Raw genomic sequence first — 25,265 nt, forward strand, 5'->3', positions numbered from 1 at the left:
TTCAGACTTCCCGCGAAGATCTGATTCGCGGGAAGCAGGGGAGGGGGAGGAGCAGGGGGGCGGAGCGTTCAGGGGTGGGGAGGAGGGGGACGACAGCTGCAGGCCGGACAGCGTGGTAAGGCTGCAGGGGATGGGGGGAGCCGGGAAGGGGCTTTGGCTGCCCAGCGGCGCTTGGCCGCCGGTTTTCTATCTATAAATAGCCGACCGGGGGAAATCCCGGACATTTTTAGATTTTTAAAAATCCCCCCCGGACGGCTATTTATAGACCGAAAAGCCGGACATGTCCGGGGAAATCCGGACATATGGTAGCCCTAGAAATGAGGGAAGGTTGGGGTTTTCTCTCTTTGACCTCCCCTGCCCCCAACTGACACCCACACCACAAAGGACCTGATTTACATTTTTCTTACAGCAATGTAAACTGGGAATAACTCCACTGAGAACAATGAAGTTACACCAGCATAAAACTGGTGTAAGAGAGAAATCTGAGCCTAATGCTTGAGCCGATTTCCATTAAAAACAGAGAAAGATTCACCTCTGCTATGTGATATTTGTATTGCTTAGTTTGTTTACAGAAAAACTCCAAGATTTACAGCAGAGATGTTAAAGAATAAATTCAATGCAAAACCCCAGCGGCAAAAAGGTGGTTCTAATTTAGATTTTTTTTTAAACCTGCCCCAACATTGAAACTTTAAGGTGACATGTAAGTATTTTCATAAGACCCTCTGCATGGAAATAATTTCTTTAATGTCCCCTACATTTGTATTGCCAACGCTTGTAAAATCCACTGCTGAACTCAAAAACAATCCAGACAAGAAAGGCCAGTGCCCAGAAACTCTTGGGAGATTCTGTAATTTTCATGCAAAAAAATCTGACCATTTCCTCCTTGATCTTCACCTTAACTAACTTTTCCCACTTGTTATAGTTCTTTTTCTCTCCTGCCTTTCATCCTGTTTTATTTCATTTCCTGACCACAACACCCCTCAACGAAGCAGAATGTGGCTACGCTACAAACACTGCTACATCTCTATCCTGCCCCATCCCCCTTCTGGTTCTTTGTACACATTGAAACGGTTTGAAATGGAGGTGGGAGAAGCATATGGTTCAGAGCTTAGATGATTAAATTCTTGCTGCACAGAGTAGAATTTGCATGGCTCTTGAATCAGCTAACTGGGGGAGAGGAGGATGTGTCTCTCTTCTCTGCTGGAAATAACAGTTGCAAAGAAGGAATTCATTTGCTGCATCACTTGTGAATTATAGTTCCTTTCCATCTGTCTCCTTTGCAAAGGAGGACACAGCTTGATCCCTTCCTTTCCTTCCTGTTTATATTTAAACCCCTTATTTGTCTTTCACAATTTCTTCTTCTTGTCACCTTTCTGCTTTAAGTCACCGGTCTCCTCTCTCTTCTCCTAGCTCTTAACTGCCAGTTTTTAATTGACATCGCTTCAGATCCTCCTCTGCTCTTCCTTCTGCTGCATTTCTCCCCTCTGGCTCTGCCTACTCTTGCGTTTTTCCTTCTAATTTCCTAGTTGACTGAAAAATGTACAAAAATAACTGTTTCCTTTTTTTTGGAGCTGGATTTCAAAATTTCAGTGACATTTTTCATCAGAATTCCTAAATTTGAAACATTTTGACCAGCTCTAGCAATGATCTAGCTCCAGTGTAGGTGGGCCATGAGCAGCAGATAGCAATTTGACCACCTTGTCCACTCCACCTGCTCTGAGCGGGGTTAGACAACATGTTTGTTAGAACATCAGTATTCTCGCTGTATTAGAACTCCCACCCTTGCTGACCCTGGTGTCACTGCAATTGCAGGAAGCATGAAGAAAAATGTTTGTGTAGACAAGACCTCCCTGACAGTGAGAGCTCTCTGCAGGGGAATAGTCTCCTTAGAGAAATGGTAGAGGCCCCACCACTTGGACATTTGAAATTAGACTGGACAATGTACAATGGGAAATAATCCTGCATAGGCATAGAGATGGACTAGATCAGTGATTTTCAACATGTGGACCGTGGACCGCTGGGGATCCGGAGACTATGTCTAAGATTTCCAAATGGGTCTGCACCTCCGTTCAAATTTTTTCAGGGGTCCGCAAATGAAAAAAGGTTGAAAACCACTGGACTAGAGGGACCCTAATAGAGATTGTTCTTGCATTCTATATTCTTACCGTTCATGCCTTCCTTTTTCAGACCCTATTCTCTATCTGCAACCACCTTCTTACCTCTCTCCCCCCACTGCTGCCTATTCCCTTCTGTTCAGAACTCCTCAATATCTCCTCCCTCCTATGCTAACTTGTCCTCTCTTCCCTCATTTCCTCTCTTTATCAAAAAAAATTTTTTTAAAGACTTTGGGGGAATCTCAGATCTGAACTTTGTTGTTTCAACTCTTCATAATTATTGACATAGTAGGCAGGGGTAACATACAACACACAGTCAACCTGTGGAACTCTTTGCCAGTGGATGTTGTGAAGGCCAAGACTATAACAGGGTTCAAAAAGAACTAGATAAATTCATGGAGGATAGGTCCATTAATAGCTATTAGCCAGGAAGGGCAGATGGTGTCCCTAGCCTCTGTTTGCCAGAAGCTGGGAATGGGCGACAGGGGATGGATCACTTGATGATTACCTGTTCTGTTAATTCCCTCTGAAGCACCTGGCATTGGCCACGGTCGGAAGACAGGATTCTAGGCTAGATGGACCTTTGGCTGTTTTTGTAATCACCATTATACTTAGTGGAATTGGGTCTGTAGTTAGTACATAATTTACATCAAATAATATAACACATGTAACTATGGGCCATATTCTACCTTTTATTTTAGGGAATTGGAGTTTTGTATGCAGAGTAGAATATGGCAGGATGTAATTAACCTCCTGTATATTTTATGGTACAAAAAACCGTGAGTCCCACCTCCAGGTATACAATAATGCGTATCCAGTATAAAATTGATACTATTTTGGGACTTGTTTGGCGAGAGACAAAAAAGTCAGTTGCTGCCACCTAGAATTCAAGTTTCATCCAAAGAAATAGCCAGGGTAGGGGAAACTAACTAAGATTTTTCGACTGACAGTATTACGACTAGGACTCTGAGGATAAAAATGAACAGAAAAAAAGGGGGTGAACTAAAGAAGTGCCACAAAGTATTTGAAACAATTCCCTTTCCTACCTTTGGACAAGATGCAGGCTCCAATTAGGTAAAACACCACCATGAAATGGTTGTTTCATCATAATAATGCTGTGAACCGCATTTACATTAAAAAGCACACTGAATGCATACATTTCTGTTAAAAAAGAAGAGCTGATGAAAACAAGCACAAGACCAGGTAAAAGGATGACAATTCTCAGTGTCTCAGACCTCAGACTTTTTAAAAACTTGTAGTATAATTGTGCTTGATGCAGTTACACTATGTCAGGTTTTGTTAGCAAACCACTGCCATAACGCCTGCTAGGAAGGAACCATGTTTATTGTTAATTATGCATGCATTTGTTAATATATTTCTGTGCTGAGACCATTTTGTATGCTGAGGCCGAGACAAGCTACATCCCACTGTCCAAATCATGGGGTCCATCCCAGAGCAATTTCTGTGCAAAAACCATTTGTGTGGATGATCTTTATAGTTTAAAAAGGGGGGACAAGATCATATTTTTCTCTCTTGCACAGTTCACTGCTACACAGAGCTTTGTACACTGTAGCTGCACAAAATAAAATAAAAATTACAATTTGGTTCCAAAATCATTTCACTAGAGTGAGGTTTAGAAAAATGCCCCATTATTTTCAGCTTTCCTTGCCTGAGTTTATCTCTCATACTTCGGAGTGACAGAGGACAAAGCATTAAAAAAAGTTGGTAGACTGTCACAGAGAGTATTTGAATATACTGTGGGCCTGGTCTCACACCCACTGACGTCAATGGCAGCTTTTGCATTGGTATCAGTGGTGACTGAATCAAGCAATAGAAAAACTAGCTACTGATCCCAAATAGAAACTTCCCCTTTTGGTAAGGCTAAATGTTAAACAGCGTATTTAAACATGATTCCATTGCATCTCACTCTCAGAGACAATTTTTCCTAGCACATGATTCCATAGAACATCCCTTATTTTCTCACACTCACTTTGATTTCAGTTGTAAACAACAAGAACTCAGTTTTTTAAAATATCTGCTATTCGTAGCTGAACAAAGGCAGAAGCAAAAACATTGCAGGATTAGACCAAAACAGTGGAGTTTAGATTTTTTTCATTATAGTTATATACACACACACACAATATATATATATATATATATATATATATATACACTCATAGTATAAATATATTCATATAATATTGTAAAAATATTAATTTAGCTCTAACTGTTAATACCTGATTTATATGGACTAACCTTATGCTGCGTTTATTTGATGATGTTTCCAGTTAATCTGGTGGCCATGTTAGAAGCCCTAGATTTAAAGGACTAGCAATAGTCAAGACACCCAGGAAAAAGCAGCCTGGATGTCTAAGCCAGTCACTTCTTGCCACGTGCCTGTAGAGGAGTTAAGTTGGAGGAGGGCCTTCGTATCTCAGCATCAAGTTGAAGGAGCGGGCAAAGTTGTTGGCAAACTTGCAGCTGTGGGTCTCCTCCACCAAGGGGAGCAGAAACGCCAGGAGCAGCAAGAACAGAAGGAGTATCTGCAGTGGCAGTGCTGCCCAGCACACGCGGTGCAGGAAAGGACACATCCCCCCTGGACGTCTCTAAAAGACACAAACCAAACGGGGATGACGGATTTATTGAGCATATTAACAAGAAAAATAATGACAATAATTGGGGGAGGTGCGACGGGCAGGGAGTAAAGACACCTCAAATATTTCCTAGAATCAGTGATAATGGAGGTGAAAAAGACCTTTTAGCCCATCTTATCCAGTGCAGAACTGATCCCCGTGATATATTCCTGCATGTTCTGTGCAGTTTGACTGATTAAAGTAATGGCGCTTGAACCACCTCTTTTAAGTTATTCCATGGGCTAATAGACCTCAATGCTAGGAATTATTTTCTTGAGAATTATTGCTTGGCTTCACTGGAGGAAGAAAACAACAATCCTCAGGGTCAGGTTTCTGATTACTAAGCAATTATAACTCCACCCCCCCCCCCCCCCCCCCCCCCCCCGACTGCTAATTGGTCTTCTCCCAGGGAATGTTGAGGAGAAAAAGTCTATTTTAGCAGCTAATATGTCACAGCAAAATGAAAGTTTTGCTTCCTGGGAGAAGTCAAACAGCCTTAGGCTTTGTCTCAGAAGAGGAGCTTCATATGCTGTTTGTATTCATTATGGCCAGATCACTCAGAGATATGATTTGGTTTGGTTTCCCAGTGCAGTCTGATCCTTGGGCCCTCTCTGTTTATTGCTGACCTTCCCCATGGGTAGGGAAAGCAGGAGAAGGCTCCTGCATTATTACAGCCAATCCACTGTTTCTCATGCTTTGCCAGACAAATTTTATAGTTCACAAGATGCAACAGAATGACAAAGAAAAGGGAGCAGCACAACAGATGGTGAAAGCTGGCTTTAACATGAAGTACTCCATGAAAGGAAGAGAAGAGCCAAATTCTGCTCAGTTACACTTGTGTAAATCGAGAATAATTCTATTGACCGCAAGGAGTTGCTATGGATATATACCAATGTTACAAACCAGAATTTGGGCCTGGGACTTCAGGAAATACTCATTAAAGTGGAGGGTTCCCAGTGGCAGGATTCCTGGTGATTATTAAAGATCTCTCTCAGGAAAAAAAAAGGTTAAAAAGTAACCAAATACTCGGGTGAGGCAGTTTTTTCAGTAGGCCTGGATTTACATTGGCAGCATAGTAATGATATTTAGCAACTACCCAATACCAGTCATTTACATGCTTTACAAATCTTAATTAATTAATTCTCATAACACACCTGTGAAGGGTAGTATCCTCATTTTACAAATGAGGAAACAGATAAGTTAAGTGACTTGCTCAAAGCCACAAAGGAAACCAGTGTCAGAGCTGGGATTAGAAATTCGAACTCCTGGCTCTCATTTATAACTTCCTCCCACTGCATTACCAACAGACCCTGCCCTTTGAAAACACCAGCAGAAGATAATGTCAATAGACTAGAATATTGTCACAGACGAATGGTCTGTATTAGAAATTGTGGAGATGTTTCTCCCCCTTGTAACTAAGCTCCTCAACCTCCTGCTGCTATATATAAATGCTGGGGCACTTATAGAAATTGCCAAGGCACACAACCCAGACACAGTTTCAGAGCATGAGATAATGATTCTGTAAAAATATTCTTCTGTTACAGCTGATTTATTTCTGCTGTATCAAATGACTGATGGAGAACTAGTTATTGGATCTGGCGGATGTTGAGGCAATAGAGTGACAGCTGTTTGTTCTACCCTTTCTGACTTGCTGCATTGTGACTGGGTTAAGGCCTGATCCAAATTCCATTGAAGTCAGTGAAAACTCCCAGCCCTTTGAGAATATGTTGGGTGCTTCAGCTGCTTGTGTTCATCTTTCGCTTTCAATGAAGTACTAGAGAAAATTGGGAGTCTAAATTAAGGTGTTCCCTGAGGGAACTTCACCGTGCACAGCTGGCCTTTACACAGAAAATAAAAACTTAGTGACCCTGGTAGCATTGCAGGAGCCATTTCTACATACAGATCTACTGTTCTTGACTATTGTGTCCAATGCACTAGACACAACTGGGTGTCCTTATAGGTTTTTCCCTTCTATTAGTCCTACAGGCCAAACCCTAACGTCCTTAGTACACTCTTAAATAAAAGTTTTGCCCAAGGACTGAATAAAATCTGAGCTGGGAGAGGGAATTCACACCCTTACGTTGAATAGTCCCACTGATTACAAAGGGGTTAGTCACAGAGTAAGGTACTAATAACCATGAGTACAGGTGGCAGCATCAAGTCCTGAGTGAAGCATTCAGAGTTCGGCTCTAGATTCTACAAAACAGGCTCTTCTTCAACATCACCACACTCTCCTTGGAGCCATGTAAATCAATGGCATTTCACTAGGGATTTCTATTTTCACTAGTTCTTCTCTATTCCTGTTTAATTCTCCATTGCCACCATAATAGCCTAGTGCAGCAATGTGGTAGAGATACTTATTCTAAATTCCTGTCTTTCAGACTCCAGAGCCATGCAAAACCAGACCATGTTTACTGCTATTTGCCAACAGAGTTAGTTTTGTTTGATGGAAGATCTGAGGCAGAATTATCCTTGCCTTGTGAAGATGAAGAGTAACTCTTTCTCCCACTGTCAGAAAATGAGCACTTCTACCAGGAACAGGACGTGGAAGTACTATTCTCTCTGGCACAAGGTTTAATATCAGCATTATTAAAGGAGAGTTCCCTATAATAGTGTACACCTCAGTGAGGGATGGACATTACAGATGAGATTTTCAAAAGCACCCGAGGGAGTTAATTGACTTGTGCTCCTAACTCCCTTTGGCGTTTTTGCAAATCCCATCAGATAACTCTCCAGAATTCAATATTGCCTTATGTTTGGAGCTAATTGCCAAGCCAACTGCTCTGCATTTGCCCTCCTAGTTATTTATTCCTGCCGGAGAGAGGGTACAGAGGCACTAGGCTTTTCCATTTGTGGTTCATCTCCACTTCTGTTGTCATCCAGCAGGTGCCTTAACAGTATCCAGGACTTCCTAGGGCATCCATGTTGCCAGTAAGTGTAGTCTGTCTCTCACTCTCTCTTGCCTGTGCCAGCTCTCCTAGGGAGGTGTAGAGGGGAGAAGGTTGCTCACTGAGGGCTAAACTCTGCTTGTTCTTCAGCAGGTGCTCAGTGGTGGTGAGAAGGGTGCATGGAGCCTTCCCCTCAACTTCCATGGACTGCCTGAATAATCCTAAAGGTGCACAAAGGGGGCCAGGAGGGGGCAGAGCCAGGTCCCTACCCCTCCACGCCAGCCTCAGGGATGGAGAGAGGCGCACCCCATAAAGGGGTGTAGTAGTGGATGCACTCTCCCAGCGCATCCACAAACTCCAGCAGAAATGGCCTCTGAGGCAGGCTCCTCCATGCCCTTCTGGCGTGGTGTGGCTCCATGCTCTGCTCAAGACAGAGCTATGGCTAATAGGAATCGCTAGCCCTGACTGTCTGGAAGCCCAGCTGACAGAGCTCCGTACAATGCTTGCCAGCAGGAGTTGTGCCTTAGGGATACAAGGAACACATGAATTCTACTCCCAAGCCCAGTCATTAATTCAATGCAAGGATAAGACACCATGGCTCAGTTTCCCCCTCTGTAAAACAGGCAATGGCCTTACCCACAGATGTGTTACAAGGCTTAAATACTGCTTGTCAAGTGCTTCAAGATCCACCACTAAACACTGCAAAACAATGCTGCCTTTCATGGCTCTGTGTATTTTACATATACTATTTTTCTGAGGCTGCCTTATTTATAAGCTAAGACTTTATTTCACTGGGGCTTTTAGTAGAGTAAGATACCACTCAATGAGACTAACAGTAGCCAAATCTGGCATTACATCTACTGTGCAAAGAGGGACTTTACACTGGGGAAAAACTTGAGGCAAGGAAAATGAATTTACTTTGCCTGCAGTTTCTACACTATTTCCTTGCTGGGATTGAAGAATATTTTTTTCCTACACAGCCCAGCTTCTCCATTTTGCCTGATCATATAGCAAGGTCATAATCTTGTATTTCACACACCAGTTTGTTCTTGCTCTTGTAGCTCGAAAGCTCGGTCTCTGTCTCTTTCACCATCAGAGTGACAGCTCTGGACCAATAAAAGATATTACCTCACCCGCCCTGTCTCTCTCATATCCTGGGACCAACATGGCTACAACAACACTGCAAAGAATATTTTCCTACTACTCTCCCTCTGACTTGGTTTTGATCATAATCCAGAATCCAGGAGAATGTTGTGTTAATTTGTCCTAGGGACCTAAGAGATAGTAGCATCATAAACCACAGCCTGTCCAGCTAATGGTACACTACTTATCTGTGAGTTTAATGACTTTGCTGCTACCTATATGTGCCAGGCATAGCAGACACAAAAGAAAGCACCTCCAGAGCTGCTGTACATATCAGGGGTCCCATGGAAAAAAAAAGTGATCACATAATTAAAGACTGTATCATAATGCACTGGGGGCTGAACTAAGATTACACAAACAATATTAATTCTGGCACTTCTTACCTATGGAATGCTTGGGTTTGTAACCTTAACGTTTTTAAAGTAGGTGGGTGGGGATGTGCCCATGCAACGTCTGCGGGGAATTTTGAAAGCTGCCCAGTTCCTAAGCAGACAGGCAAATCCCAGGGTTTTGAATTCCTCCGGTGCACTCAGGAGAACACAGAGCTGACTAGCCTAACAGCCACAGTCTTTGTACGAGGGTCAATTTAAAATCACAGCAAGAAACAAACCAGCAGTTCATACTCTGAGTCTCAGAAGACGTATGGACGACATTTCAAAGTTTCTGCTGCAAAGTCGCTTAAAACTAAGTATGCTGCCATATGTTACTGTGACACGGATGGATTTACGACAGCCAGCTCTACAGATAGATATGGCACAACATGCACTTAGGATAATAATGCCACAGGCAAAGTGGTGGCACTGGATCTGATAGAGCAGCATTGCAGAGAAGAAAACATTGCCTTCGACAATTCTTTATACATAAGGACACACAAGTTTCTGGTTTTGTACTCAGCAAGCTCATGACATGATCAACGGAAGCTGCTTTCTTTCTCTATCTCCTTTATTTTTATTTTTTTTTAAATTGGGGATATTTGATCCTTGATAAGAGTTTAGGAAGCAGTGGGGAAGATTAATAAACAGACGTATAGGACAGTGAGCAGCAGGTATGGTGGTGCATCCAGGAGATAACCTACAGTGCTGCTACAAAACTGACGCCCAGTCTCCCATTAGAATAGCTCAGGGGTATGACAGAGTCCAGGGAGTGAACAGGACAGCCCACACTCTGATCACTCAAAAACCAATTAGTTCTGCAGAGAAAGTTGATTGAGATAATTAGATAACCAGGCTGGCAGGCTGGGTGGGACAAAGAGCCAATTAGCCTATCAACCCAAGTTTGATAAAAAAGAAGGAAGTGCGGGGGAGCAGGGGGGGGAACAGGGCTAGCTGAGCCCAGGCACACAAGGGTACATCTACACGGCAATGACACACCTGTGGCTGGCCTGTACCAGCTGACTTGGGCTCCCGGGGCTCAGGCTGCTGGGCTGTTTAATGGCAGTGTAGATGTTCCAACTCGGGCTCCAGCCCAAACTCTGGGACCCTCCCACCTTGCAGAGTCCTAGAGCCTGGGTTCCAGCCTGAGCCCGGATGTCTACACTACAATTAAACAACCTTGCAGCCCGAGTCAGCTGTCACAGGTCAGTCACGGGGTTTTAACTGCAGTGTAGACATATCCACAGAGACTTGAGGAACGGGCAACCTCTGTTCCCCTGAGGTCTTGATGAGAGGGCCTAAAGTACAGAAGAAATTGTAACCAGACAGTTGCATGGGGACTGTGGTGGTCAAGGGAAATTGGTGAAGGAAACGCAAAATAAAAAGCACTGCAAATGCACAACTTGTGGTGTCTATGCAGTTTTGTGGGCAAGAAGACAGGAGCGAAAGCATGCCCTGTTATAAGCAGCCAAAGATTTATCCTTGTTCTGCTGAATAATCCCAAGCAGAATTATAGATAAGGTTTCTAAACAAGATAATGTGCATTTAAACTGGTCCTATTCAAACCAAGCCTTGAGAACCCTACCAGAGTCAAAGGTGGATGGCAGTTCTTATACAAATATAAAAAAGGTGTTTAAAGGTGCCAAAAACTGACTTTATTCTGCTTCTAGCCACCACAACTCCCTCTGGCTTCCTGCAGTTACAGGGCGATTACAATATTCCTTCACAAAATAACGCTAAGATTTGCCGTTACTGGAACAGTTCATTGGAAGTATCTTTCTTGCAAAGAAAATGACATCACACCTTCATTCAGAACTAATTGGAACCCTCCTGGCGTCCTCAGCAGAAGAATGGGACTCAAGGACTCAATGGACATGGAAACTAAGATACCTTCTTACTCCTAAGGTGGCGTCTCACCTTAAAGACCCAGGATGGGGCAGTGTATGCAGCTTGCACTGCTGGTTTGTCTTGTGGATAAATAGGAGACTCCACTTTCTGGGCACGTACTGTAACCAGCGCTAGATCTACAAACACTGGGATAGATTCACTCCCCAGAAGATCCCTTGGCAGCAGAATTAGGATGTAGTAGTAAGGTGAAGTGGTGGCTTCACTAGTGGGTGAAGCTGCCTGGCCCAGTCTCCCACTATGGGAGGAGGCAAAGCAAGGTTGATTCAGCCTTTTTCCTGGGAAGTCTCTGCTGATGGGGCTCCTATAACGTCTCAGCGAAATTGAACGCTGCCCTCCCCCATGCAGCCCTGGCCTACACAGTTGGCCCAGAAAGCAGGGATACTACCCTTATGTCCCCGGAGGGGTGAATCTATGTCACTGTTTTAAATGGTAAGAAGTCCATTTTGCTGTGAATCATGCATGTTTGGGGCATGTATTGTTGTTTGATTCCTAAACCTACAGGCTGGCCTGGGTGCATGAAATGAACAAAAACCACATAGGCCAAGAAAATGTTGGGAAGAAAATGTTCATGGTTGGAGCAAAGATGGGCTCCAGCCACAAATCTAAGATCCAGATCTGAACTACTCCAATGACCTGGTGTATTTGGCCTTGAAGTTTTGGTTCAAGGGGAAAGATTTCTCTTATTTAGGGGGAAAGATTTTCTCAGTGTTCATAAAACACGCATTAAACTGGGAAAAATGTGTCACCTTAATGCACTTTTTAAAAAGCAGTTTCCATTTTACCAAGCATGTTATTTTACAGCAAACTTCAAATGACCATACACCTGCCATGAGTCTGACCACCAAAACCATAAAAGCTATGATGCATTTTTAACAGGACACTATATATATATATTGTTTTACAGTAAACGGATTTTGTTTCCTGTATACTTCTTGTCATATCTTAAGTTCAGTCTGTGTTATTAGTGTTTTCTCCCAGACAAGGAGTGAGTGCTATAGCTTTGTCCACTGTTTCCTGGATGGCTGCATTAATTTGATTGACTCAAGATCTATGGTGACTTCTAAAGAAGATTAAATTACACACTCCCTCTTGCCCATGTGCTGCTTGAGCTTACGTCCAGCAATTTCTCAAAGAGAAGCAATTAGGTGACTACAAATTTAATAAACCCTAATTATTTTGTTTGTACAAACAATAAAGCCAAAATTATTTGTGCAACAAGGAACTGTAATTACTTTGGGGAAAAAAAATCAGACAATGCTACCTAGCCTCAGAAACAACCAGCTTTGGATTTCGTATTTATTCTAAAAATGCTCATGGAATATTTTCAGTTGGCTAGGAGCCAACCTTCAAAGGTTACATGTGGTAGGTGCACTACAGACACATATACATACATGTTACCCCATCACGGGCACCTGCCAAAAACTCACAGCAGCTGATACAATTTCCTGCAAATGTTTTTTTTTTGGTTGGTCTATAAGATATCACTCTTTATGGGATAATGATCTCTTTGTGTTCATCTCGGGGGAAGGTCTAGCGAGGGGCATGTCCTCAGTAGACAAGAAGAATGAGAGAGGGAGTGAGTAGAAAAAAGCACATTAATATAAATGGAAGAGGCTCTGACATTGACAACATTCAGCCATGCAATGGAATGGAGGCAGAACGACATGGAATGAGACTGGCAGCATCTGTGCCCCTCTATACCCCCACCCCAAACTATTAAAACATGGAAGATGAAATGAGAATCACCAGGAACTCAACTCAGCACCTGATATTCTGCCCCTGCTGCTGCTTCTATAAGGCTTCTATAAAGAGGGATGTCACAAATCATCCAAGCCGAAATTCACCCCCTGAGCAGAGGATCAGCACATGGCCTAGGCACCATTCAAGTCCCCCAAACAGGGGTCTGCTCCTACTGCACACATACTGAGGGGAGTGGATTTTACAAGTTATGAGGTGATGCAGCCCCTTCCCACGAGTGGTGCAGTATTTCAGGTACAAGTTAATTAACTCAGGACATTATTAGTCATTCACCCAGAGAATTTTCATTTACTGCAGTTTTGAAGGATACAACCAACATAAAATGTATATTTAAAAAAATCCTTCACTCAGCTACTGACACCACCATAGATCATTTAACCTGAATTTTAAAAAGCAACTACAAATATTTTAAAACTCTCATTTGCAGCTCCCTATTTATACTTTTTGTCCTTCTCCCAGCTCGGATAGCACTGAGACCAGACTGGTCAATGTCACTTTCTAATTCTCGTGAGCTAGACCACATGCTGTTATGTCAGGGGATGTTTAACTCATAGATGTATTTCTGGTCATAACGGACCCAGTTCTGCTTTCAGTGGCAGCAATATGAATCCGGGATAACTCCATTGAGGTCCATGGACCGTCACTGGTGTAAGGTGGGTGTAAATGACAGCAGCATCTGGATCATTAGCATTTCTAAATCACCTGGTACCTAGAAACGCCTGACAATGTTCTTTTAGGTGCAAAGGGAACTACTGTATTCTCGCCCACAGAGCGTTCTGGTTCTTTTTCTGAATTTCTTTGTCTCTCTCCCTTTGCACTGGGTAGTTGTTCAGAAGTCAGGGAAGGGCTTCAGTGCTTCTCGGCAGGGATGATTTGCCTAGTGTGGGCCTAACCGATACTAACCTGCCAATATTTCATGCAGGTATCATCGGACATTACCACTGCACATACTAGTACTTCACCAGGATATGAACTGGGTAGGGCTTTACCGCATATTTTGTACACCTGGGGAATAGCTTTGCTGCACTGGGAAGCCTTGGCATGGGGAGGATTTAGGGAGGACAAGATCCGCATGTGCATAACAAGGAGACTTAATGCCAGGTGTGAGTGTTTAGCATCCCTTAACAGGAATGGGATGTGGTTCTCAGAGGGAGAGATCAAGAGTTATTTGTGTGGTGATATAATCACAAAACTCATTATTCATTCATTTAACTTTGCATTGTCTAAATAAAGTCTCAATCTGTACCATCTAATAACAAGGCAGATGAGATGATGTAAAGTGGGAACCAACTTTATTTATGAACCAAGCAAATGCTGGTAGAGATAAAAGGCTTGATTCAATCCCATTAAGGGCAATGGGAAGACTCAAGATCGGGCCCCAAAAGAAGAACTGCGCCTTAACTTTAATCAAAAGCTGGTGTTTTCTTCTTTTCTTTCAAGCCTATCCATTTTTGTCTCTTCTACTGTCTCTGCTCTTTGTTGTTTCAGCCTTTTATGTGAGTCCCAAGAGAAATTCCTTCACAGAATGCTGCACAGAATCAGGGCTTAGTCTAATAGCTTTAGGCAAATTACCTTACTTTACCTACAATTTTTCACTTGAAGGGACATGGACTGGATGAGCTAAATTAAAATTCCAAAATGTGAATTAGGAACCTGTGACACACTGTACCCCACAGTAGCACCCAGTAATCCCCATATTCATCATTCATATATGGGTGTGTTGTATGGGTGTTCATACAAAGCGTGCCATGTAAGATATCTGCTGAGACCCATTGTTCTGTCAAAATATGTATATCGTTAGTGTGTATGAAATTATGAGATTTTGTTATATGGTTGTTATTGAAATATGTCATGAGTTTGGGAGTCGCCCACTGATAGTTCTCCAGTAACAACAAAAGAGCTGACCAACACCCAGGCCAGCCTTAAACAACCATTAATTAGTAGGGGACATATAAACAAGGGATTTACAATTCTGTAAGAGAGTTGTGCAAGCACCACACAATGTGATTCAGTTACACAAGACCACACTAGGGGGACTGCTCAATTCTGGGACTCCGCAAAGACCTCCAGGCTAGTGTTGACTTCCAATGAGATTTAGGCTCCTAAGGGCTAAATCTACAAAGGGGACTTAGGCTCAGCATTGCAGTGCATAACGTTTAGGCATCCTGCTGCCTAATGGAATCCACGGCACTGAGTTAGGTGCCCAGACTCCCCATATAATGCACAGGGACAGAGAGGCACCTAAGAACAGGATTCATAAAAGCCAGCATACACCGAGGGGAGAGCTACCTAACACAGCCAATAGGGAATGCTGAGGAGAGGACGTAAGCTCCTAAGTTATTAGGTACTTTCAAAAATGTTCACCCTCATCTACACAGGAGATGGACAGACATCCAGTTCCTACGCTTCTGTGACGGTAGGATAGTCCAAGGAAAATACTCTGAGAGTAGAAGGAATTTAATTCCCTTAAAAAGGAAACGGCTTCTCCTTTTTAAACTTGGGGTATGTCTACACCAGTGTTTCTCAAAACTCTTTACCACTGTGGGCCGCATAGGCCGTTCTCCTCTATGTGTTATGTGGGACACATCCACACAATATATGTACTACCTGTATGGCCCTGAGGATGTCATGTGGGCCGCAGCTGTGTGCTAATTGGGCCGCAAGCGGCCCGCGGGTTAAAAACCACTGGTCTACACTATAGCTGCTACAGCAGCTCAGCTAGAGCATTGCATCTGTGTCGCTTACAACCGAAGTGTAGCCTGTACCAACTGAATGGCTTTTTCTGCTGAAGTAGTTAACCTAACTCTCCAACAGGCGGTAGGTAGGTCAACGCAAGAATTCTTCCATCGACTGAGCCCTGAACAACGTAGCTAGGTTGATCTAATTTTTAAATGTACACCAGGCCTTGTGGACGAGCAGTTTCCTTATTAAGGTACTTTACATAGACACTTACCCTAATGCAACCAACTCTTTTCAAGAACCTTAAAAAAATCTCATTTAGAAGTAATTACCTGTGAAACTTCTAATCTAACATTTCTGAGTTTAATGATTGGAAAATATTGTACCTTTCTGAATCCATCGGGTTCTTCCAAAGATCTAGGAGTCTGTTAAAAAAAAAATAATGAAAAAAATAAACACAAACACAAAATACCATGAACCTGAGATCCCAGTGGAACCTATAACGGAATATTCATTTCACAGGGGGAACGTTTCTTTCAAATTTCTGGTCATCTGGATAGGCTGAAACAGCAGGTGACTGGTGTTTAATAAGCTTTTAAATGCACATCAGGAATAAAGCCCAAATGGATTTTGTTTCCTAACAATGTAAGTCAGATACAGTGTTACCTAAGAAATAGCTTTGATTTTACTGACACCTATTGACTAAATGTATTCTTACACAAGGTACTTAGGCAAAAAATGTACCACACAATAACTCTGATTTTACAGTATTTCTGATTAACAGAGACTGCTCTTCACCTCCACTGCAAATCAAAGGATTTGTGTTCTAAATAAATACTTTCAATTTGAAATTCATTGACAGCTTCTTTGAAAACTAGCGGAGAAGGACAAAAATTACAGATTTTCTCCCACACCTTACATCCAAGATGCACATTCGATGAAGTGGGTTTTAGCCCACGAAAGCTTATACTCAAATACATTTGTTAGTCTCTAAGGTGCCACAAGTACTCCTCGTTCTTTTTGCTGATACAGACTAACACGGCTACCACTCTGAAATCTAAATATTGAGTCATTTTAGGTGGATCTTTTTTCAGGTGCTCAAGTTACAATACTTTAAAGAGGATTTATTGCCGAAAGTGCCAGGTACCCACAATCTGAAAACCAGGCCTCAAAGTTTGGCACCCAGAATCACTAGTCACTTCGGAAAATCAGGACTTAACTATGCAAATTTATGCTAAAACTAACTGCAAATATCTTTATCATTATTTGCAATAAACCACTACCCCGATATAACGCGACCCGATAGAACACGAATTCGGCTATAACGCGGTAAAGCAGCGCTCCAGGGGGGCGGGGCTGCGCGCTCCGGCAGATCAAAGCAAGTTCGATATAATGCAGTTTCACCTATAATGCGGTAAGATTTTTTGGCTCCCGAGGACAGCGTTATATCGGGGTAGAGGTGTATTTGTTACTGGATAAACTCCACCTTCTTTACAGTGCTTTCATATACAACTCTCTGATATAAAGCTTTATGTTTACCCAGACCTATACTTTGGTCCTCACATTAAAATCCATTACAATTGTCTATGACATCAGCTCTTTATACCATTCCAAATGCTTAGCCCATGAAGTGAATGTTATAAAGAATCTGGCTCCTTCTGTAGTTTCTTTCTGAAACAATCTATTCTGTTCTTGACTATACTGATCACAATGGCTCACAGAGCACCACAGAACAAAAGACAATTATACAAATAGAGTTCTGTGGACATATAACCTTGTTCCAGTAATTGTGCAAAAGAACATTCTGTGGGGGAGAGAAGGAAGCCCCTGATTGAGATTGCCTCATTACATGTCTTTGAGAAAGTAAGTTATATATTACACACACACACCAACTCCGAGTTAGGGATTGGTCCTGCTTTGAGCAGGGGGTTGGACTAGATGACCTCCTGAGGTCCCTTCCAATCCTGGCATTCTATGATACATGGTATGAGGACCCAGGGACTAGAACCCAGGTCTGTAGAATGTAGGAAAGTTGATATTCCCACAGTACCACTAGGAGGCCATATAGAGGCATAGCCACTTAGCACTGTGGAGAGTAGGTGCCACAGGAAATACAACCCAAGAGACTCAGACTGATAGTACCCTGCAGCCTCTGTTTGGCCAAGTGCCCCTACTTAACCCCAGTGGTTGCCCCAGGAAGTTGTCTGAGCAACTACACAGATTTCAGTCTGCTGCAATGCCAGACTTCGCCTCTACTCCTGATATCTGATCTCTGACTCCAGCTGACTTCAACCCTGATTCTTGCCTCTCAGTTCTAACCTGGTTCTGCCTCTGATCTCCAGTCTCCGACCCTGGCCTGACTGATCTTGGCACTTGTTTATGAGACCTAGCCTTGCGATTCCTCCAACTCCAGCCCAGCAACTCCTGTCCCTGGTGGACAGACCTCAGCCCTGCTGAGACCACTAGGCAAGACCATCTACACCTCAGTCCCTCACATGATATCATGTTAGATGATATCACTATTGGGCCAAATCTGAAGTCTTTACTCAAGCAAAAGTAACAAGCATTGCTTGTGTGGAGACAAAGAGGCCACAGGATTTCTAACTGAATATTGAAAGTGTGTGTATATATAAATATATTCAATTGACTTCAATGGGATTACCTATATGCTTAAAGTTAAGCATATGTTTATGTCCTTGCTGGATTGGGACCATATTTGTCAAAAAGCAGTGGTTACTTAAAAGAATCATGGAAAAGTACTACAGTGTCTTTAATACTAACAACTCTGATACCTGTTCACCTACCAATGAGCTGCTGGAGTCTTTGAGTTTAGATTTGTAGAGCATCCATTGATAACGCAGGTCCTCCACATCTTCAGAGGTCCCAACAACTGTCTGAAGACTACGGAGATCTTCGAAAAGACGTTGCCCCTCAGGAACACGAGACTGCAGCTCCTTCAGGGAAAGACAAGCTCATCAGCAACATGGCATTTAAAGGAATCACTGCCTTGCCAACACAAGAGATTTCGTCATTTTAAAGGACATTAGCATTGCATCCAGTTGGTGGGAACTCTGCATTTACGTTTATGCATTTATTTTTATTTTGCTATCACATATTCATCTAGATGGTCTACAGCTGCAGGATTTCTCTACATTGAGGATTTTTATTGTTAGGTTTGCTCTAATAGTTGTAATTGTTGGTGGATTTTATTGCATTGGTTATAAGTATTAAAATGCTGAGGATAAAAAATAAAAGACAGATTTTAGCCAGAAATGTTAGAATATCTGTGCCAAACAAGGCTGTTTGTGACATGGGAAAATGTCTTACGCTAATGCTGTAGTGTGACTCTGCACTTTTCATTGCAGCATGGGGGCTCTTACAGATCTCCCCTCAAAGAGTGGAATATTTGTGGAAAACTCCAATGCTTCCCAGGACACCCACCTCTCCTGTGAGTTTTATAGAAGGGAGATGTGATATGGCCCTGGATGCTGATTTTAGCTTTTAAATAATTTGGAAAGGCTCCTGGCCACATTTCAGCCTCTGTACTGTGGAGGAGGATGAAAGTCTTGGGAAAGAAGAACATCAAGCTGGAATGGAGGGAAAAGATACCATAGTTGGGACCCTCCTTCCAGATGATATCATGGTATCCTCTTGCACTGAGGATACCCCTACGGGAGAGGGAATCCCAGTTATAAGACACAAACAGATAATAGTAACCAGGGATTCAGCTATTAGAAATATATATGCCGTATATACTCGATCATAAGCTGGTTCGTTTATAAGCCGACCCCCCCCCAAGATGGATAAGTAAAAATGGAAATTTTTTATAACCCATTCATAAGCCGACCCTATAATTCAGGGGTCAGCAAACTTTGGCTCCCGGGCCATCAGGATAAGCCGCTGGGGGGCCGAGATGGTTTACCTTGAGCGTCCACAGGCACAGAGGTAAACCTAAGTAAACAACGTGTCCCGGCCTTCCAGCGGCTTACCCTGACGGGCTGGGACAGCAACTGGTGGGGACATTTTTTTGGGGGGGGAGAAGCGGGGAGTCAGAGGAGTAACCCCTGTGACCACCCCCCACATGACCCCACCCCTAGCCCGGGACCCCCACACTCTCCCCATCCCATCCCTTCCCATCTTATCTGGGGAGGGCCAGGGGAGGATGTCTCTGGCCTGGCTGGAGCTGCTCCGGCAGGCTGGGCAGCCTGCTCCGATGGGCCAGACTGGGTGGCGCAGCCGCAGCATGTTCCAGCGGGCTGGGCTGGACAGCACGGCCACAGCATGCTCCGGCGGCGTGGCCACAGCCTGCTCTGGGGGGCGGGGCCGAGAGACAGGGCTGCAGTCTGACAGCCCGGAGCTGCAGCTGCTTTGGAGGCTGGGGGGAGAGAGGCGTGGCCAGAAGCGGAGAGACTCTGGCCCCGCCCTTCCCTTCTGTCTCTGCTGGCTGTGCTGCCTCTCCTTGCTCCCTCTGTTGGGGGGAGGGGCTGTGTCCCACCTCTCCCTCTCTATACCCGTTCATAAGCCGACCCCCTTCTCTGGTGCTTCCCTTTTTTACTAAAAAATTTCAGCTTATGAATGAGTATATACGGTAGTTGGTTTGTGATGACCAGGAGAGCCACATGGTGAATTGCCTGGAAGGTACAAAGCTTGTGAACCTCTCGAGACATCTAGATAGACATGAGTTCAGTGCTGGGGAGAAGGGGTGGTTGTGGTATATGTAAGTACCAGTGACATAGGGAAACGTAATAGAGAGGTCCTCGAGGCCAAATTTAGGCTGCTAGGTAAGAAATTAAAGTCCAGGACCTCCATGTAGCATTCTCTGAAATGCTTCCAGTTCCACAGGCAAAACTGCACAGTCTCAATGTATGGATGAGATGATGGTGTTGGGAGAAGCAATTTAGGAACTGGGGAATCTTTTGGAAAAGGAGGAGCCTATACAGGAAGGATGGGCTCCACCTAAACCAAAACGGAACTAGATTGTTGGCATGTAAAATTAAAAAGGTCATAGAGAAGTTTTTAAACTAAGAGATAGTGGACAGCTGACAGCTGTGGAGGAGCACACAGTTCAGACAGAGGATAGGTAATACATTCCTTAGCAGAGGATTGATTAAAGAGCATACCTCTATGTCCTAGTAAAGAGGAGAGGATAGAAAGTGATAAAGCAGAGGTAGGAACTGAAGAGAAACAGTCAAATGAAAAAGAGTCCCATTCAATTGCATCACATGAAGGCACACAACTAAATATTGACAAATTTTATAAGTGCTTGTATACAAATGCTATAAGTCTAAATACTAAAATGGGAGAACTTGAGTGACTGGCATTAAATGAAGATACTGATATAAAAGACATCACAGAAACTTGGTAGAACAATGATAATCAATGGGACATGGTAATACTAGGGTACAAAATATATAGGAATGACAGAATAGGTAGTACTGGTGGGAGAGTGACATTATATGTGAAAGAAAGCATAAGAGACAAATATAGTACAAATCTTAAATGAATCAAACTGTATCTTAGAATATGGTACCTTAGAAATTCCAAGCTTGAATAACAAGAGTATAGCAGTAGGAATATACTACTGACTAACTGACCAGGATGGTGGTGACTGTGAAATGCTCAGGGAGATTAGACAGGATTCACAGATAAAATTTCTAGGCACCATTAATGACTGCTTCTTGTAGCAGCTAGTCCTGGAACCCACAAGGGGAGAGGCAATTCTTGATTTAGTCCTAAGTGGTGCACAGGATCTGGTCCAAGAGGTGCATATAGCTGAACCACTCAGTAAAATCAACAATAATGTACTTAAGCTTAACATCCTTGTGCAGGGAAAAATACCAAAGAAACCTATCACAGTAGCATTTAACTTCAAAAAGGGGAACTACACAAAAACGAGGAAGCTAGTTAAATGGAAATTAAAAGGAACATTCACAAGAGTGAAATGCCTGCAAGCTGCATGGAAACTATTTTAAAACACCATAATAGAGGCTCAAACTACATGTAAACCCCAAATAAAAAAGCCAGTAAGAGGACCAAACAAATGCCACCATTGCTAAACAGCAGACTAAAAGAGGGGTGAGAGGCAAAAGGGCATCCTTTAAAAATTGGAGGCAAATAGAAAGCACAATAAAGAGCATAAGCAAGTCGAGTGTAAAAATACAATTAAGCAGGCCAAAAAAGAATTTGAAGAGCAACCCGCAAAAGACACAGAAACTAACAAAAAAATTTTTCAAGTACATCAGAAGCAGGAAGCATGTCAACGGATGATCGAGGTGCTAAAGAAGCAACCAAGAAAGACAAGGTCATCACAGAGAAGCTAAATTAATTATTGAATCAGTAGTTTGATAAATTAAACAGTAATATGTCATCAAGACCAGCTGATATTCACCCAAAAGTTCTGAAGGAACTCAAATATGAAATTGCAGAACTACTATCTGGAATATATAACTTTTCGCTTAAATCAGCCTCTGTATCAGGTGACTGGCAGAGAGCTATTTTTAAAAAAAGCTCCAGAGCTGATCCTGGCAATCCCAGGCTGCTAAACCCAATTTCAGTACCAAGCAAACTAGTTGAAACTACAGAAAAGAACAAAATGATCAGACACATACATGGACACAGTATGTTAGGGAAGAGTCAACACAGCTTTTGTAAAGGGAAATCATGCCTCATCAATCTATTAGACTTCTTTGAGGGGGTCAAACATGTGAACAAAGGTGATCCAGTGGATACAGTGTACTTGGACGTTGAGAAAGCCTTTGACAAGATCCCTCACGAAAGGGTCTTAAGCAAAGCAATGAGTCGAGAGGACCTTCCCTCTTATCCCATAAGTATCAGTAACTGGTTAAAAGACAGAAAATAAATGGTCAGTTTTGAAATGGAATGCAGTAAACAGTGAGGTCCCTCAAGGATCTGTGCACAGTACAACATATTCATAAATGATCTGTAAACAGGGGTGCTGAGAGCCACTGAACCAAACTGTAAACCCTGTATATAATGGAAGCCACTTCAAGTCAGGGAGTGCTGCAGCACCTGTGTCTGTAAAAGTGTCAGTGTGGTGGCAAAATCTGCAGATACTAAATTACTGAAGACAGTTAAGTTCATAGCTGACTGTGAAGAGTTACAAAAGGATCTCACTAGACTGGGCAACAAAATAGAAAGATGAAATTCAATGCTGACAAGTGCAATGTAATGCACATTGGAAAAGATAATCCCAACTATACATATAAAATGATGGGGTTTAAATTAGTTGCTACCACTCAAGAGAGAGATCTTGGAGTCACTGTAGATAGTTCTCTGAAAACATCCACTCAATGTATAAATGCCACTGTATAAATTCATGGTATGACCACCCCTTGAATACTGCATGCAGTTCGGTTGCCCCATCTCAGAAAAGATATTAGAATTGGAACAAAATACAGAGAAGGGCAACAAAAGTGATTAGGGGTATGGAACAAATTCCATATGAGGAGAGATTAAAAAGACTGGGACTGCTCAGCTTAGAAAAGAGATGACTGAGGGAGGATATGATAGAGGTCTATAAAATCACGAATGTGTGGTGAAAGTGAATAGGGAAGTGTTATCTACCCCTTGATATAACACAAGAACTAGGGGTCACCCAATGAAATTAATAGGCAGCAGGTTTAAAACAAACATAAGAAAGTAGTTCTTCACAGAACACACAGTGAACCTGTGGAACTTGCTGCCAGGGGATGTTGTGAAGGTCAAACGTATAACTGGATTCAAAAAAGAATTAGATAAGTTCTTGGAGGATAGGTCCATTAATGCCCATTAGCTAAGATACTCGGGGATGCAACCCCATGCTGCATGTGTCCCTAAACCTCTGACTGCCAGAAGTTGGTACTGGACGACAGGGGATGGATCACTTGATAATTGCCCTGTTCTGTTCATTCCCTCCGAACAATCTGGAACTGGCCCCTATGAGAAGACAAGATACTGGGCTAGATAGACCATTGGTATGACCCAGGATGGACATTCTTATGTTCATCTCCCAACATAATTCCCTACACTCAGAAAATTAGTGTTTGAAAACCAACCTTTAGCTTGCTGTGTATTGCTTTAACTTCTTCACAACTGGAGGGTTTCGTGACAAGAATCTTGCTCAGTTTGTCATTTTCTACATGTAACCACTGTTCAAAGTCCTTCATGAGTTTAAGGAGGTGACTGTTCTCTTCCTCTTTGCTCACTTTTGTCTGAGTCACAGAACAAAACCCAAAAAGGAATTTATAAAAAGGAAACACACATTATTATTACTGCCTTCAGACACCAACAGCCAATCATGTTCCTGCTGAATTCCCATTGACTCCAGTGGGGCATCACCAGGGTCCAGGTCTGGTCTCTCCTGTCTCATCTCAACTGAGGCTAATTCTACAAAGTGCTGAGTGCCTCATGAGAGGTGCTCAGCACCCTCACCTTCCACTGAAGTCTCAAGTCCCACAGGCTCTCAATATAAGGAAGAACTTTAGGTCTGGATTTCCCATGTAGACAAAATCCCCTATGATTTTCATAGGAGTTATGCATGTAGAAGGGCAAAATAATTGGAAATGGAGCAGGAGGCACCATCCATCTGTGATTCAAGTTATAATTAACTGGTCACAGGAAGGAGATGGAGGGCCAGGTCCTCAGCTGGTGTAAACCATCTGCACTGGAGCTATGCTGATTTACACCATCTGAGAATCTGGCACTGAGTTTGCTCTACTAAAATTTGACAGTGGAATGAGGAATTTAGCAAAACACAGACGGTTCCAGGTGTTTTTTTTCCTAACTCCCTGCCTGGCATAATGGTACTATTTACAAGGGTCTCTACTATAACACATACCGTTTCATATCCAAAAGAGTACATGTGAGTTTGGCTGAGTGACTTCCACTGATTTGTATGGGAGTCATGAAGCTATGCTCCTACATCAGCCTTTGCAAATTGAAGATGTCGGATGTGCTTTCTAATGACCCAGTAAGGCTCAGAGCCTTGATCCCCACATTTCAGATGTTTGCTGGACTTTGCAAATTGGAGAGTTTTACATACGGTATCAGACAGAACCAAGGGAAATGGGCTTTGTAAAGTTATGCTGATACAGATTACTTCTCTCACCTGGGCGTGCTTGAGAGTTACCGCTGAAGAGCCGAAGGCAAACCCAGTCGTCAGTGTCTTACCCACAATGGTTATATTCTTCCCCGTATCAACCACTGTTGTATTTGGCTGCATGCTGCTGAGGAGGCTTGAAAATACAAAATCAGAGAAGTCAATGCAATGATGCATCTGACAACTGATACATTCATGGAATGGCGGGAAGGGGTGGGGAACCAAACCAACATACCTATGCTTAAAAATATTATTATTATTTCCTTACTATTAATAAAGTAAGAACAAGTAACAAATCAGCAGTGTCACAAAGTATTCGTAGTACTCAGTGCTAGGGCTGACTTGTAGCTCTTTAAGGAAAGTTATCAGAACAACACTCTTCTCTGCACAAGCAACACCACTGATAGGCTTTAATACTTCAGCCTGTCTGTTGATTTCCTTGACATGCTCCCTCCTTGCACCATCTTGAGCCCCCTGTCTCTACAGTGCTTCAAGCCCCTGGAAAGCAAATGAAAAAGTACAGGACTCAAACTTGGATGCCCCCCACTACTGTCCCATGTAGCAGTTCTGGTGCCTCCTCACTCTGCTGGGATCATGTCTGGCTGATTAGGGTACCAAGAGGCTTTTCTGGTAGCAAGTAATCACTGGAGCATCACCAGTAACCCTAATCATAT

At 42.9% G+C, this 25,265-nt stretch overlaps 1 protein-coding gene across 1 annotated transcript in view; it reads right to left on the reverse strand.

The window, feature by feature from the left end:
• Nucleotides 1-4,343: 4,343 nt before the first annotated feature.
• The window catches only part of SYNE3 (spectrin repeat containing nuclear envelope family member 3), an 81,098-nt gene continuing 60,176 nt past the window's right edge, over nt 4,344-25,265 (reverse strand). Inside the window, exons 15-19 of the mRNA XM_024219346.2 lie at nt 24,601-24,727; nt 23,549-23,704; nt 18,299-18,448; nt 15,881-15,919; nt 4,344-4,720 (exon numbers count right to left, since the gene is read on the reverse strand). Of these exons, the coding sequence (XP_024075114.2) occupies nt 4,523-4,720; nt 15,881-15,919; nt 18,299-18,448; nt 23,549-23,704; nt 24,601-24,727 (670 nt within the window). The 3' untranslated portion in view covers nt 4,344-4,522. The remainder of the gene's footprint in view (nt 4,721-15,880; nt 15,920-18,298; nt 18,449-23,548; nt 23,705-24,600; nt 24,728-25,265) is intronic.

This window comes from Terrapene carolina, unplaced genomic scaffold (assembly GCF_002925995.2).
Source record: "Terrapene carolina triunguis isolate 2854851 unplaced genomic scaffold, T_m_triunguis-2.0 Scaffold96, whole genome shotgun sequence".
Lineage (NCBI taxonomy): Eukaryota > Metazoa > Chordata > Testudines > Emydidae > Terrapene > Terrapene triunguis.